The sequence below is a fragment of the Mirounga angustirostris genome, unplaced genomic scaffold (genome assembly GCF_029215605.1).
Source record: "Mirounga angustirostris isolate CCGP_5_RB_7025 unplaced genomic scaffold, mMirAng1.0.hap1 SCAF_9, whole genome shotgun sequence".
NCBI lineage: Eukaryota > Metazoa > Chordata > Mammalia > Carnivora > Phocidae > Mirounga > Mirounga angustirostris.
Genome location: NW_026991717.1, coordinates 53295737 through 53313292, shown reverse-complemented (window position 1 = coordinate 53313292; position 17556 = coordinate 53295737). Strand labels below are relative to the sequence as shown.

The window sequence follows — 17556 nt, the reverse complement described above, 5'->3', positions numbered from 1 at the left end:
GAGAATTCAAAATAACTGTCATAAAGATGCACACTGAGGTCAAGAGAACACGAATGAAGTGATAATTTCAATAAAAAAATAGAAAATATTTTAAAAAGGCCCAAATAGAAATCATGGATCTGAAGAACACAATAGCTAAACTTAAAAAAAAATCACTAGAGGTGATTCAATAACAGACTAGAGCAAGCAGAAGAAAGGATCAATGAATTTAAAGATAAGTCATTGAAAATAATTCAGTCAGAGGAGCAAAAAGGAAAAAAAAGAATGAAAGAGTATAGAAAGCTTAAAGGACTTATGAGATATCACCAAACAGGTCAACATATACATTATAGGAATTCCAGAAGGAGAAAAGAGAGACAGGACCAAAAAACTTATTCAAAGAAATAATGGCTGAATATTTCTCCCTAATTCTGGGTAAAGAAATGGACATCTAAATCCAAGAAGCTCAAAAAATACAAAAAATGTGAAGCAGGAAAATTTCACATTGAGATACATTATAATCAAACTGTCAGAATTCAAAGACCAAAAGAGAATTTTAAAAACAGCAAGAGAAAAGCAAATTGTCATATACAAGGGAACCATCAGAAGACTATCAGCAATTTCTCAGCAGGAACCTTGCAGGCCAGAAGCGAATGGTAGGATAAATCCCAAGTGCTCAAAGGAAAATACTGCCAACCAAGCATACTGTACCTGGCAAAACTGCCCTTCAAAAATGAAGGAGAGATAAAGATTTTCCAGACAAACAAAAGGTAAAGGGAGTTCATCACAATTAGACCTCCTTACAAGAAATATTAAAGGAAGTTCTTCAAGTTGAGATAGCATAAGAAAGTATGAAATGTGTTGGTAAAGGTTAATATATACACAAATATAGAATACTGTGTTACTATAATGGTAGTGGGTAAATTATTTTTAATTTTAGTATTAAAAAGACAAAAATATTAAAAATAACTATACCTAAAATATGTTAAAAGAGAAACAATATGAATAGATATTGTGTTGTCACAAAACAACAAAATATGTGAGGAGAGAAGTTATAGTGTAAAGTTTTTAGATGTGATTGAACAGCTTAAAATAGACTATTTTTATGAGCTTAAAATAGGCTTTTAACTATGAGGTATTGTATGTAAGCCCCAAAGTATCTATCAACACCAAGAATACCTATAGAAGTTACACACAAAAAAATTAAAAAGAATTTTTAAAATATCAGTACCAAAAAATCAACAAAATACAAAATAAGACAGCAAGAGAGGAAAAGACAGACAAAAAAATTACAAGATCAACAGAAAACAACAAAATGGCAATAATAAATCCATGCCTACAAATAATTAATTTAAATGTAAATGGATTAAACTCCCAATCAAAAGAGATAGAGTGGCAGGATAGATAAGAAAATAAGACCCAACAATATGCTATCTATAAGAAACTCAATTTAGATTTAAGGACACACATAGGCTACAAGTGAAGATGGAAAAAGATAGTCCATACATATAGTAACCAAGAGAGAGAAGAGGTGGCTATAGATATACCACACAAAATAAACTTGAAGTCAAAAACTATCACAAGAGACAAAGAAGGACATTATATAAGGATAAAAGGGTCAATTTACTAGGAAGATTGAACAATTATAAATATATATGCAACCAATATCAGAGCACCTCAATATATAAAGCAAACATTGACAGAACTGAAGGAAGAAATATATAGCAATACAATAATAGTAAGAGACTTCACTTTTAATAATGGATAGAACATTCAGACAGAATATCAATAAGGAAACATAGGATTTGAATAACACTATCGACCAAATGAACCTAAGATGCATATACAAAACATTCTAACGAACAGTAGAAGAACACACATTCTTCTCAAATACACATGGAATTTTCTCTAGGATAGATCACATGTTAGGTCACAAAACAAGTCATAACAAATTTAAGAAGATTGAAATCATACCACATATCTTATATGAAATGAATCTAGAAATCAATACCAGAAGGAATACTGAGAAATTCACAGATATGTGGAAATTAAACCACATACTCTTGAACAAAAATTAGTTCAATGAAGAAATAAAAAGGAAATTAGAAAATACCTCAGGTCAAACAAACAAACAACAACAAAATCCATGACATACCAAGATTTATGGGATGTAGCAAAAGCAGTACTAAAAGGGAAATTTATTGAGATTAAAAAGAAGAAGGAATAAAAAAGAATAAAGATCTCAAATACACAATCTAACTTTACAACTCAAGGAGCTAGAAAAAGAACAAACTAAGCCAAAAATTAGCAAAAGGAAGGAAATAACAAAGATTGGAGCAGAAATCAATGAAATAGAAGATAGGAAATTAATAGTAAAAAAAAACACACAATGAAAGTAAGAGTTGGTTCTTTCAAAAAATAAACAAAATTGATTAACCCTTAGATAGACTAAGGAAAAAAGAAGACTCAAATAAATAAAATCAGTAATGAAAGAGGAGACATTACCACTGATGCCACAGAAATAAAAAAGGAACATAACAGCCTACTATAAACAATCATACAACAACCAATTGGATAACCTAGAAGAAATGGATACATTCTTAAAAACATACAACCTACCAAGACAGAATCAGAAAGACACACAAAAAAATCTAAACAGACCTATAACTAGCATGCAGGTTGAATCAGTAATTAAAAACCTCCTAATAAACAAAAGCTGAGGACCAGATGACTTCACTGGTGAATTCTACCAAACATTTAAAGAATTAATGCCAATTCTCAAACTTTTACAAAAGATTGGAAAGAACGGAACACTTCTAGACTCATTTTATGAGGCCAGCAAAACCATGATACCAAAAGCAGACAAAGACACCACATAAAAAAAAAAAAAAAAAGGAAACTGCAGGCCAATATCCCTGATGAATATAATGCAAAAATCCTCAGTGAAATATTAGCAGATTGAATCCAATAGCACATTAAAAGGATCATACACCAAAACCAAGTGGAATTTATCCCTGGGATGTAAGGAGAGTTCAACATATGTTAATGGGATACATCATATTAATGGAATAAAGGATAAAAATCACATGATTGTCTCCAGATGCAAAAATGTTCTTGACAAAATTCAACACCATTTCATGATAAAAACTCTCACCAAATTAGGAATAGAAGGAAATTAATTCAATATAATAAAGGTCATATATGAAAAGCCCACAGCTAATATCAGACTCAATGGTGAAGAACTAAAAGCTTTTCCTTTATGATCAAGAACAAGGCAAGGATGCTCACTTTCACCACTTCTATTCAACATGGTATTGGAAGTACTAGCTAGAGCAAATAGGTAAGAAAAACAAGTATAAGGCATCTAAATCAGAAAAGAGGAATTATTACTATCCCTGTTTGTAGACAACATGATCTTATATATATAAAACACTAAAGATTCCATGAAAAACTATTAAAATATAAAATAACTCAGTAAAGTTGTAAGATACAAAATCAACATATGAAAATCAGTTGCATTTCTGTATACTAACAACAAACTTTCTGAAAAAGAAATAGTAAAACAATCCCATTTATAATAGTGCCCAAAAGAATAAAGTACTTGGGAATAAATTGAACTAAGGAGGTAAAAGACTTCTATACTGAAAACTAAAAAACATTGTTAAAAGAAATAGAAAAATACAAACATAGAAAGATCTCAAGGCCATGGATTTGAAGACTTAATATTGTTGAAAATGTCCATACTATCCAAAGTTATCTACAGATTCAAAGCAATCTCTATTAAAATCCCAATGATGGTTTTTACAGAAATGGAAAAAACAATTCTAAAATTCATATGGAACAATAAAAGACCACGAATAGCCAAATCAACCTTAAGAAAGAAGAGCAAAGCTGGAGTCATCATATTTCCTGATTTCAACATATATTACAAAGCTACAATAATCAAAACAGCATGGTACTGGCATAAAGAAAGACATACAGGCAAATGGGACAAAATAGAAAACCCAGAAATAAATCCATGCATATGTGATTAACTGATCTTTTGACAAATGTACCAAGAACACACAATGGGAAAAGGATAATCTCTTCAACAAACAGTGCTGAGAAAACTGGATGTAAATATGCAGAGCAATGAAACAGGATTCCTATCTTATGCCATATACAAAAATCAACTCAAAATGGATTAAAGACTTAAATGTAAGATCTGAAACTGTAAAGCTCCTGGAAGAAACAGTAAAAAAGCTTCATGACAGAGGTCTTGGTAATAATTTCCTGGATCTGACAGAAAAGCACAGGTAGCAAAAGCAAAAATAGAGAAGTGGGGGAAAAAATAGACAAGTGAGACTACATCAAACTAAAAAGCTTCTGCACAGCAAATGAAACAATCAACAAAGTGAAAAGAAAACATATGAAATGGGAAAAATATTTTCAAACCATATATCTGAAAAGGGGCTAATTTCCAAAGGGCCCCTACAACTCAGTAGCAAAAACAAACAAACCAAAACCCTAATGACCCAATTTAAAAATTGGCAAGTACTTCAGTAGATATTTTCCCAAAGAAGACATACAAATGGCCAATAGGTATATGAAGAAATGTTCAACATCACTAATCATCAGGGAAATGCAAGTCAAAACCACAATGAGATATTACCCTCACACTTGTCAAGGTGGCTATTGTCAAGGAAAAAAAAAAAAAGACAAGTGTTGTTGAGGATGTAGAGAAATTGGACACTGTTGGTGGAACTGTAAAATGGTGCAGCTGCTATGGAAAACAGTATGAAGCTTCCTCAAAAAATTAAAAAATAGAACTATCATATGATCCAGCAATCCCACTCTGGGTATTTATCCAAAAGAACTGAAATCAGGATCTTGAAGAGATACCTGCTTTCTGGTGTTCATAGCATCACTATTCACAATAGCCAAAATGTGGAAACAAATATCCACTGATGGATGGAGAAAGAAAATGTGGCATATACATACCATAGAATATTATTCAACCTTAAAAAAGAAATTCTGTAATATGAGACAATATGGATGAGCTTTGAGGGCATTATGCTAACTGAAGTAGGACAGTCATAGAAAGATAAAAACCACATGATTTCACCAATATGAGGTATCTGAAATAGTCAAATTTGTAAAATCAAAGACTGGAATTAGTGGTTGTCAGGGACTAGGGTAAGAGGGAAATGAGGAGTTACTAATCAAAGAACATAATGCTTTAGTTAAGCAAGATGAGTAAGTTTTAGAGATCTGTAGTACAATATTGTACCTATAGTCAACAATACCGTATCATATAACTAAAATTTTTTTAAAGATTTTATTTTTTATTTGACAGAGAGAGCAAGAGAGCACAAGCAGGGGGAGCAGCAGAATGAGAGGGAAAAGCAGGCTCCCCGCTGAGCAGGGAGCCCAATGTGGGACTTGATCCCAGGACCCTGGGATCATGACCTGAGCCGAAGGCAGACACTTAACCGACTGAGCCACCCAGGTGCCCTAAAAATTTGTCAAGAGGTAGATCTCATGTAAGTATTCTTACCATAATAAAATAATTTTTTTAAAAAAAGAGACCAAGTAAAATGACATACAAGAATAATTCATTCCTAATAACTTTGTAAGACTGTAAACCAAAAGAAGAAAGAAAGAAGGGAGAGAAGGAAGGAAGGAAGGAAGGAAGGAAGGAAGGAAGGAAGGAAGGAAGGAAGGAAGGAAGGAAGGAAGGAAGGAAGGAAGGGAACGAGGGAGGGAGGGAGAGGGAGAGAGAAAGGGAAGGAAGGAAAGGAGGGAAGGAAAGGGTAGGAGAGATATAGCCTAATATCACAGTTATGCACATCTCTTAAAAAAGAAGAAGAAGAAGTCATCTGGGTTCAGGATCTGTAGTCTGACCTGCGTTCCCCCTGGCTGAGGACTGTCCTCCAGTCCCCTGGTTCTGCAGATGGAGTGCCATCTCTCCAGACTCGGTATTGGCAGGAATCCCTTTTGGTTCCTTTCACTTAGACTTTGGAGAGGTGAGGCATATCTAATTTTGCTTGTCACTCTGACTTCTGACCCCAAGGAGGAAAAGTCTTGGTTTCTCAGGCCCCAAATCCACCTTTCGTTCAAGTCCCATATTCACCTCTGAGATGCAGGGATGACAGTTCCCCTACTTGGTCTCCAGGAAATCGTTCTGACATCACTGCTCTCCCTGAACCCTCCATAAAATGCTAGACTGGGGACTGCCTTTCTTTCTCTTGCATAGTTTACATATTCTAGCAATCAGGGCTTGCCCCGCCTTTGTTTTGGAGTCTTGGAGCCAAGTGCTGCTCTAAGCCCTTTTCCATTTCATCAGTTTGAATCCTTTCCCTGCCCTATTTTTCCACTTCCTGCCCATCATCTTGAGCATTCCTGACTGGCCCTAGATTTGGGTCAAGAAGGTTCCCACTTTCAATGGATGCTGGTGAGGTTTCAACAGTATGATCTTGAGCAAGTTGCTTAACCTTCGTGAGCCTTGCTTTCTCATCTGTGAAATGGTTATAAGGCCTGCCCTGCTCACTTCACAAGCTGATTATGGGGCTCAAATAACATGAGAAAGTACTTTGAAAACTGAAGTGCCCTACACATGTAAAGCTTTGTTTTGTCCTTTCAAAAACAGTGGTTCAAGTTTCATAAGTGGGGCTTTGCAGTATTAAGTTACTTCCATGGATCTAGCCATTTCAAAGCTACCACTGGAGCTTTTCTTCATATTTTCGTTCTGTCTCTGAAAACAATCACTTTTTTATTTACTGAAAGGCCATAACTCTAGGTGAAAAAGAAGGCTTCTCTCCACTGTCTGATATGATTACAATTTAAAGTTCACCAATACTGGAATTGCAGACCTGTCTTTGACACTAATCAGGTGGTTGATATGGTAGATGTGGAGATGTGCCCCACTTTCCCTTTCAAGGAAGGACTTGATGCCCAGCTGCAGGGAGTGAGGTCAGGGTATGCCTCAGCTTTGAGAGCCACCTGGCCCAAGGTCACACCCTTCCTGGGGCAGCCCACATCTGCCCTGTGACTGGGTAAGACTGGGGTAAAAGCCAACCCATTCTGGCCTGATAAGGGACACACCAATGGACAATACTCAATTCAGAGCTCCCAAATGGTTGGCTGAGCCTTTGTAAGACTGCACTGAGTTGGACTTCTCCCTCTACCTAATCCTGCTTCCTCTATTTCCTTCACAGATACTGATCCCTACTAAATATCTTGCACCCCAAATTCCATCTCAGCATCTATTCCAGAGAACGCAACCTGTGATAATTGGCTATGATGCACTGCGAGGGCACGATGGGTGGGGTAGGGAGGGGCATGTTTATCACAAAGGAAATAAAGCACAGAAAGGGCAGAGGGAGAATTTGAAATAGCCCTACTGTACAACCTCTGACAGCTCCATGTCTAACAATGCTTAGATGACTCTCAGATACTGCACCTATGACAGGTGGAAAGCTGTTGTTGCTTCCCCAACTTAGACCAAAATCTCATAGGGGAAGCAGTATCTTTTATTCTTATTCCCAGTGTTAGAGATGACTTGATTTGATGATCTCACTTTGAAGTACCAAAGGCTGACTTCTCAAAAAATGCAAATACCTGCTGGGTATCATACAAAAACTCCAGCTAGTATCATGATAGCCGAACTGTCTAAATGTTAGTCATGGTTCTATTTTTCAAATACCTTTAAATGTGCAGTGAAAGAGAAAATGGTATTTTCTAGAACTCAATGTCTTCTTATTTTATTTGGAAAGATGGGTTTGAAGGCTGAGATTTAGCCTGGTGGAGGTCAGAGATGGTTTCTGTAGTGACAGAAGCCACTGCAAATCCTACCAATAAAAGGTAATCTTTGAAAATGAAAATCTGTCATTCATCAACCCAACCTCCCACACAACACACACACTTAAAACCCCTAACTTCCCATTGCTCCTACAATAAAGACCCTAGTCTTACAAGGTCCCACCCACAGAATCTGGCCCCTAACTCAGTCTCCAGCCTCACTTCATTCCCTTTCCTCCCTGCTCCCTATGGTCTTTATCCTACAGCCACACTGACCTTCTTATGGTCCCTCAAATAAACCATGGTGCTTCCTGCCATAGGATCTCACATGTGCTGTCCCCTCTGACTACAACCCTCCCACCCACACCTCCACCTAGTTAACTACTGCTAATCTTCAGATTCCAGTTCAAACACCATCACAAAATCAGGGAGACCTTCCCTGACCCCAGACTCCACATCTAGGACAGGTTCCTCAGTGATATGATCTCACAGAATAGCACTCCTTTCCTTCAGGTCTCCTATCTCATTGTCTCGTTTAGAATTATACCCTCACACAATTACTCAGCTAATTCCATCTCCCCACTTAGACCACAGGCTTCAGGAAGGCAGGAATGGTGTCTGGTTTTGCTCTCATTCCTATTCTTAGCTCCTAGCACAGTTCCTGACAGATAGTAAGCGCCCAATTTGTTGAATAAATGGATAAATGAATGAGTGAATGAACAAAGAAAATAAATTTCTGACTCATTTTGGTTGGGGAGCTTGAAGTTTCGTGGGGTTAAAATGTAGAAATGTTGAGTTAAAAACCCAATGTGCTTGGGCGAAAGATATATTTTGGTGGCAACTATTACAGAGATTTTTTCCCTAACCCCTGGCAAGGAGGAAGGGTGGGGATGGGGAGGCAACACAGCACCATCAGGAGTCACAGAATACCTGCCAACCTCATCAAAGAGGATGACAATACCCAAGATCAGGCCTGAGAGTAAATGAAAATTATTCACTTGACAGTCATGAGGAAATGCTGTGGACTTAAAGTTAGAGTATATGCTTGAATTGGATATTTTTCTCCAGGGCCCTAAAGTTTACTAGCTGGAATTATTTTTTAAGGACAATTCTATTTAACCTTTGAAAATGAAGCAGCTGTCTTTTAAAAGAAAAGCTACTTCTTATTGTAAAGATAGCACAGAATGTTCTTGGCTTCCTTGGTTCTCCAGAAAAGGAAAGTCAGATATCTCCCTGTGTCTTCACTATATCTTGAGCCCCTGTGTCAACAAAATAGGCCAGATTAATAGCTAACTTTTTTTTAGAATTACTTATTACTAAAAGTACCAGCCCATCCTGAGAAATACTAGGTAGGGCAGTTTACACAGATGTATCTGCCCCTCGAGGAGTCGTGGGAGGCTTAGGTAGAGCCAGAGATGGAAAGTCCCCAAATAACCAATCTCAAAGCCACTGTGTTCAGAAAAGAAGCCAAGTTTACCATGTATTGAAAAGTTCTGTTCCTCAAAAAGGATCCCAAAAAAGTGTAATTAGCTAATCAATTTATTCATCTAATATTCCTTCTTGGCATAAGCCCCTGCTATGCACAGTGAAGAGAGGTCCCTTTCTTAAGCATACTATAACTCAACAAAAGAAGTAAGATCTGGAAGACTAAGATGTTGGTCAACAGCCCAAGGCACAGCAAGGGTATCAGCAACTTCAGACAGTCCATAGACAATAGCACTAATGTCCACTGAGTGTTTACTATATGTCAAGTGCTCTACATGTATATTCTCATTAAATCTTCACAAGCTATGAGATAGATATGATTACACTCTCCTTAGAAAAGCTGAGTAACATGCCCAAGTTTGTAAATTTAGAAAGCAGTTTCAAGCTTAGTTCTATCTGATTCCAAAGCCCATGCCTCTAGCCTCTGAGTCCCTGGGGCTTGCAGAATTCAGGGAAAGGGAGAATTGACTGTGGTATGGAAGGCAAGGCTTGATGAGGGACAGGGTTCTGAGCTAGGCCTTAGACAGGCACAACTCTGAGATAGGACAGAGAAGGAGAAGGGTCAATGCATGGTGCTGTGGTGGAGCGAGGGTGTAGAGAGAAGACAGAGAAGAGAGGGAAAAGAGAACAGAGCAGGGCCAGTTGCTTGGATACAGCCATCCTGGGGGGAGGGATGAGTGAAGACACCTGCCTCTTAGGCTGTAACAACTTGTTCCACCCTTCTCCTTTCCAATAAAATATTATATTCCTACACAGAAAGATTTGAAGAGGGAACCGGAAGAAGTGTTGAGTGGAAGAGGAGTCTTGCCTTCCCTTTGCTCTCTTTCTGCCTCTCTGCTCTCTCTGAGTGCAGTATCCCAGGCACTCCACCCATCTGGTCCAAAGTCGATGCCACAAACCTTTCGAGTCCTACATCCCAAGAAGGGTAGCATCTTCACCTGAGGTCGTCAGATAAAACCTGGCTGGTTCCAAATGGAACTGGAACTCCACTCCTTCTACTATGGGCTCTGAACCAGAGGGGTTGGGGGTGTGTGTGTCAGGCTGCAGTTATTCTCCCCACTGGACAGGCAGCCTTCCAAGGAAGGTAGCTCCAGTTCAGTGGCACAAGTAGAGTTTCATGCTTAAGCCTTACTCCCACTAGGCACACCTCATTTTACATGGACGTACGTTCACTATACAGCCTTTTACTCATTCATGTGTTCATTCACTCATTCAACAGGGAATTAATGGATGGCCATTTCAAGCCAGGGACTGTGCTAGGTGTTGGGGGAGACAAGATCAAACAATATGTGGCCCCTAACCTCAGGAGCTGTATACTCTGTTATTGCTGGTGAGCACTGATGACATGGTCAGGTGGTAGTAACTATAATGAATGTTAGGATAAAGAGAAGCTGAGGAGGCTCCGTGGGACTCCCAACTGCTCACATTGCAAGCTGCTTGCCTTGTTCATTTCTGTACCTCCAATGCCCATCACTATGCCTGACACACAGCTCATTAAATTTTTAGTGAATTAGATGAAGATCTTACTGAGCCTGATTCCCAGCTCTGTCTCTCTGGGGCTTCTCTCCATTGGTTTAAGCCTGGCATCCTAAGCCTTGATGAGATAAGGATACACGGCATTCTTCAAATAGATCACAGTATGTTAGAGTGGGGAGAAACTGGACAAATTTGTCTGTATCACCTCCATTCCCTCCCAGACATCATGTCCCCATAGTTTAGGTCCTTCATGAACCACTTGGAACTTCATGCTTTCCTAAGTCTTCCTCATCCTGGATGCTATCCTAAGAATATGCAAAGTTGGTCCATGTCCCAATTAAAACTCAGGAATCCAGACCTTGATGCAGAATCGTGACAGCTCCAGCTGGCTTGATGGCAGGGGACCACCTCCTCCTCTGAAATAATGGGCTGTGGAAACAGCAATCTTGGCTTCCAACACCATCAGGGTCTCCTGTGGGCCCTGGGGCCCCAGGGAGGCAGAGCCATTCAAGGGAAAGGTGAGAAGAGGGGTGGAGAGGTCCTCTGAGGAGGCTGAGAAGTGTCTCTGCATTTGGGGGATAGTGATCCTTGAGGTACAGGCATCTGAGCTGACAGGAAAAGGAAGAGGTAACTAGGAGGCATGAGGCAACTGCCCCCTCAAGCAAGGCAGGCTAAGTAAGGTCCAGAAAGAGCCTAGACAGAGTCCCAACTCTTCAGCCAGAAAGCACCTCAGAATCAATTCAGAGTGGTCTTGGGACATGTGCAGAGCCCTTCAGCTGAGTAGTAGCAGGATGGGGTTAGAACCAGGTCTCCTGATTTCCACCCTTGAGTTTTTTTCTCCTCACACTGTTGCCTCCTAGATATGGGTCTCATGGGAGAGTTCTTGGCCTGTCACATCCTAGAAATCTCCCTTCACAGAGGACTCCTGCTTCTTAGGCAGGGCGAGGCTTTTCTGGTTCTGATGGGTGGCCTTTTTAACCCTCCAATGCCAACTGTATTCTTCTCTCTATCCATCCCCTTCCTCAGAAACATCTCATGGGGTCTTCAGTGGTCACGTGATGGGCAGCCTGGGTCCCTGCCCAGCAGCAGACCTAGGGACAGTGGGCACATGTCTTGGCATCTGGGCATGATCCTTTTCTCCAGAGAGGTCAGTGTTGGGGGGAGAAGGGAGTGGAATCCAGTGACTTCTCCCGCCCTAAGAATTCCTGCTCTCCCCCTCAGTCTGACCCTCACTCTGCTGGCCTGGGCCACAACAATGCCCACAGGCAGGGCACTGAGAAAAGGAGGGAGACCTGGGTTTGCCCGTTTTCTTGGCCAGGCACCAGGAGCATTAGCACTGCCCCCCCTTCCTCCCTGCCCCCCACCCACCCACCCACCCAGTCATCTCCACTTGCTCCTCTCCCCCTCTCACCCGCCTGTCCCTCCGGGCTGCTCAGGCGCCACCACTACTGTCCCCAACCCGCCCCGCCAGACCGGCCAAAGGGCAGCGTGACTCACGGCGCTGCCACCAGCCCACGGCTTGCCCGTGGCGTATAAAGGCTGCCCGGCGGGAGGCGGCGAGCCCTGCCCGGCCCGAGGCGCGCAGAGCATGGCCAGGGGCGCGGAGCGAGGCCGCGGGGGCGCCGGCTGGTGGCTGCGGGGCGCGTTGGCGGCGGTGGCGCTGCTGGCGGCGCTCAGTGCTGCGGGCACGGTGTTCGCGCTGTGCCAGTGGCGCGGGCTGAGCGCGGCGGTGCGGGCGCTGGAGGGTCAGCGCGGCCGCGAGCAGCGCGAGGACAGCGCCCTGCGCTCTTTTCTGGCTGAGTTGAGTCGCGCGCGGCGCCGGGCGCCCGCGCCACCCTTGGACCCCGCCAGCGCCGCGCGCAACAAGCGCAGCCACGGCGGGGAGCCCGCGCCCCACATCCGCGCCGAGAGCCACGACATGCTGATGATGATGACCTACTCCATGGTGCCGGTAGGCGGGGGCTCGGCTCCCCGTGGCGCCTCCGCCAGGGTGGGCGGCGGGCAGTGAGGGGAGAGAGGCCCAGATGCCCTGTGCTTCCCTGGCTAGACGGCGAGGTGCAGAGAGAGAGGGCCCTGGGTGTGAGCCCGGCTGGAGAGGTCACCTGGGCAAGCACCTAAGTCCTCCGAGGTCCGTTTCCTCCTCTGTTAAATGGGGGACGAGGTGAAGGGCTGTCTTCCACCTCTGGCATCTTTGGGTCTGCAGGTAAATGAGGGGCGTAGGCAGTGTTTTTAAGAGCCTACTTTCCTTCCTAACTTCGGACAAAAGTTTTCACAATCTGGTATGAAGGGGGCCACAGCGGCTCCGGGCTCTGCCTGTGCGACTTGCTGGAGCCCCCTGAGAACACGGGAAAGACATTTCCGAGAGTGCAGACTTCTTCAATAAAAGGATGCTTTCCCCGGGCTTCAGCGAGTGGTCTGGCTTTTCACCTGGCCTCGGACCATCCTCATGAGATTGGTTGAAGGGAAAACAATCAGCCCTAATTTTACCAATCACCTGGAACCTTGGTGCTGGGAACTCTTGGGTCTAAAGCGGTTCCAAGTGGAAGAGATCAAAATAGAGAAATTTTCTTAAAAATCCACTGTGAAAGCTGAGTTTCTCATGTGGGCTCCAGCGGGTCTATGGAATTCCTGAAATTACCAGTGTGCACTCAGGGGGCGTGCATCTAGGGGAGTCCGTGGATTTTCATTAGATTTGCACTCCCCCCAAAAAGGTTTAAGAAACTCTGCTCTTAAAAACGTCTTTAAAGCAAGGCCTCGAAAATCTTTTTTTTCCAGTTTGAAGTTTCTTTGCTTTTGCTGATTTTTAACTCAGTAATTATCTAACAATTACATTTAGATCACATTGCAGTTCCCCATTCAGTTTCATTATCCATTATGACCGCACTGGTCTTATTTCATTTTATAATTGCAAAGATTTCAGTTCTGGCACCCCAAGTCAAGCGTGAGCCATACTTTGGAATCCTTGGTATCTGAAGATAAACTCACTTAAAGCTTCTGCATCATAAAAGCTTTAAAGTATCTTATATGAGCTGAAATGATTTTACAACTACATCATGGGAATACTACATACTGCAAATACATCTTTTGAGAGAGAGCAAATTTTCCATTCCTGGCTTCATTCTTTTTTTTTTTTTTCCACCTGTGTTATCATTTAAAAATCTGGGCCCAAGCAAAAAAATTTTTAAAAGACCTCTGTAAAATGAAGAAATCTCCTTTCGAGGAATTTACTCTTTCTCTTGGCTCTCTACCATGCATTTTGAGGGTTTTTTTGAAACCCTTGAAGAAGGATGCATCGGAGCATCAACATTTTATATTTTTAATCCTGCTTTTAAGGTAGAAGCTTGTGTATTGCTGCTTGTTCAGTCACTAACCCAAGAGAACAGAGAGACCCATTTCTGTGTCAGTCGGAAAGCTAGATTTAACGATCACCACCTGCTGTTATAGGTCAGAGAGCAGAAAGATCACATTTGTCAGGCTGAGAAGCATTCATAGATTATCACCAACTCATACCCCACTTGTAATGGGTATGCTTTGACCTTACCGCCTCATTGAGGAAATTTCCAGGCAGGTCAGGAGAAAGTGGCTGTCATATTGCTGCCTTTCCTGTTGGGAGTAGTTCTCAAGCAGTAGGCGAGGGGGTCACCTGGAAGCACATTGAAATACAGATTCCACGGTCCCCCCCCTCACACTTATAAAATGATCATCTCCAGAACTGTCTTCCTTAAGAAGTCCGAGATCACCATTCCCCTACCTTCCCAGCCCCTTGGTGAGTTAGATACAGGGGGTTCCACGTGCCACTTTGAGAAAGCTGCTCTAGATCACTGCTTCTCTACTGTAATATACACGTGAATACCTTGACAATCTTGTTCAAATGCAGAGTCTGACTCAGAAGGTCTAATTTCTGGCTTGAGATTCTGCATTTCTAATAAGCACCCACTGATACCAATGCTGTTGTTTTGAGGACCTCACTTTGAATAGCATGGTTCAGGAGTAGGGGATGCACACTGAAATCACATGGGGGCTTTCAAAATGGCTGATACCTAGATCCCACCACCAGAGATTCTGAATTAATTGTTAGAGGTGCATTGTGGCATGCCTGCACATTGGCATGCCTTCCTGCTGACAGTGAGTAGCATTAAGCATCTCACTCCCACCAGGTATCTTTTGAGGCCTCCGCTTCAAGCAGAGGAACCAATTTTATTGCTGAAAGCCTTTTACTTTATTCTAGCATCATTCATCTTTGCAAATTTTTCTCATTTTTACTCCCTGTTTTTCTCAGAATAGAGAATTATTCACATGAGGAAACAATGTTTTAAAAAGCACTTTCAGGGCTTGTGTGCACTCTCTCTCTCAAATAAATAAATAAGATCTTTAAATAAATAAATCTTTAAAAAAAGAAAAACTTTCATGGGCACCTCTAGTAGAAAAGTTGCTAAGAGAACTGTTTAGTATACATTGTGGAGGTGGGTGTGCAGACTTCCTTTGGTTGAAGTCACACCTTTCCCCACCCTGTTATACATCACCAGTAGGTTTTGAATGAGTATGAGATCAAAGGTCCCCCCACTATGGTTCCATGTCCTTAGAGACCTAGGAACAAAGAAATAAGCTGTAGGCAGACTAATGTCAGCATTTCATAAAGTCTTCCAAATGGCTTATTTATTCAAGATGAGTCTCCTCAAGCTAACCGACCCTTCAAAGTTCTGTGCTTTTGGCTGAAAGTATATCAACTCAGCATGGTAATTTTGGTTAGCATTCTGCCCAAAAACTGGTTTTAAAAGGGCGCAAAAAAAAAAAAAAAAGTAAGTGGGTACTTTGGAGAAAAGTAATAAAGGCCGTGGATACCACTGAGCTAGACCAATATTGGGAAGCCATCTGCCAGGAACTCCTGCAGGAGAGGGGGTCCTGTCTAGTCCCCACCTCACTTCACACCACCCCCATCTCACTTGTCTTCCCATCAGCTGCTCTCTCCTCCCATTTTCCAGGTCTTACACTTATTGATGTTCTGGTAGCCTCATCATCCTGTCCAAAATCTAAGGTCAAGCTCCCAGTAGGAAAAAAGGTTTTACTTCTCACAATGTGCATCCATTTTTTTTTAAAGATTTTATTTATTTATTTGACAGAGAGAGACAGCGAGAGAGGGAAAACAAGCAGGGAAAGTGGGAGAGAGAAAAGCAGGCTCCCCCACTGAGCAGGATCTTGACCTGAGCTGAAGGCAGACGCTTAACAACTGAGCCACCCAGGCGCCCCTAATAATGTGCATCTTAACAAGCTCTAAATGGGTTGAAGATTTACATTTTTAAAAAATGAAACCCTAAAACTACTGAAGGAGATATGGTTAAATTCATTTTTAATGTTGGAATGGGGGAAATCTTTCTTTCCAACAACTCAAAAACCAGAAGCAAAGAGTAAATAAATTTAACTACATTTTAAAAAGCACACACAACAGCAAAACACCTGGATGGCAAACAACAGCAAAAACAAACATACAGCTCATAAACATAGGCAAAAGACAAAGGACAAACTGGAAAAAAATATTTGCACCTCATATCCTAGATACAGGGCTAACCTTCTGAATATATATAACACTCTTATAAGTTTATAAGAAAAAAAAACAAGAATTTAATAGGAAAATCAGCAGAAATAGGAATCCAGTAGGAAAATGGAACACAGTTCTCAGAAAAAGAATTACAAATGTCTCTAGGTAAACATGTGAGAAAAGATATCTTGGTTTAAAAATTCAAATTACACCTGCCCTGAAATATAATTTTTACCTGTCTGGCATAACTACAGAAGTTTGACCACACATTCTCCTGGTGAAGTTGAAGGGAAATAGACATGCTTTTACATTGATGTCTGGACCACAAAATGGTACAACCCATGTGGAAGGCAATTTGGTAGTACCTAAAAATATTACAAATACATTTACCCTGTAACCCAGCAATCTCACTTGTGGGAATTTATCCTGCACGACAGGCTTTATCACCTATGAAATGACATATACACATATTCATTGTAGAATATTGGTAAGAGCAAAAGACTATTCACAACCTGTGCCTGTCAATATGGAATTAGTTTGATAAACCAACCCATGCACTCACTGGGATAGGTAGCTGTAAAATGAGAATGAGGAAATTCTCTATGTCCTGTTATTGGAATAATCCTTAGGATATATTTTAAGTGAAGAAAGCAAGACAGAAAAAAATATATATATTGTATTACCTTGTGTAAGGAAGAAGCGGAAAAATAAGTGAAGATATTAACAAACGTGCTTTACTTAGGGAGGGTGGGGGTAAGATGAGAATGAGCCTCTCACTGTATAGCTTTGTGTATCATGTTGACTTTTGAACCATGTGATTGTGTTACTATAATTGTGAGTGAAAAGGCCCTAACCACGAGGTTACATGGCCACTGGCCCTGGACTGGGGGGCAGTTGGGCGTGGCAGACTATGTTAGCCTGAAGTTCATGTGCTGTCTTGCGGGGGCGGGTGGCTTTCACTGATTGTTCCTGTACAAGAGCAAGAGCTCAGTGTGCCTGATCTTTTGATTTTTTTTTTTCAAGAGAAGTGAAAAAATCTGACTTCTTTTGTGAAATCTCTTGGCTTTGAAATGTTGACCAAAAAATTCCAAACAAATGTTTTTAACTGGCTGAGTGTGTTGGCCAAACAACACTCATATTGTTAGGGGCCATGCTAGGACTACCAAGCTTAGTTCCCAGCAGTCTCGTCTTATAATAATGGATGGTTTTGAACAGAAATGGCTTTATTCAGCTCCACCACATCACCCTCCTCCACGTATTTCCCACCCTGGTTCTGCAAGGATACCAGTAACTGTGCCATT

The 17556-nt window shown here is 41.4% G+C and overlaps 2 protein-coding genes across 2 annotated transcripts in view; one reads left to right on the top strand and one right to left on the bottom strand.

Moving 5' to 3' along the window:
* Window positions 1-5975, bottom strand: part of LOC123861211 (aromatase) — a 122519-nt gene extending 116544 nt beyond the window's left edge. Inside the window, exon 1 of the mRNA XM_045900077.3 lies at window positions 5863-5975. The gene's annotated coding sequence lies outside the window, so the exon portion shown is untranslated. The remainder of the gene's footprint in view (window positions 1-5862) is intronic.
* A 6294-nt stretch (window positions 5976-12269) lies between these two features.
* The window catches only part of GLDN (gliomedin), a 65422-nt gene continuing 60135 nt past the window's right edge, over window positions 12270-17556 (top strand). The window contains exon 1 of the mRNA XM_045900076.3: window positions 12270-12670. Within this exon, the coding sequence (XP_045756032.1) occupies window positions 12308-12670 (363 nt within the window). The 5' untranslated portion in view covers window positions 12270-12307. The remainder of the gene's footprint in view (window positions 12671-17556) is intronic.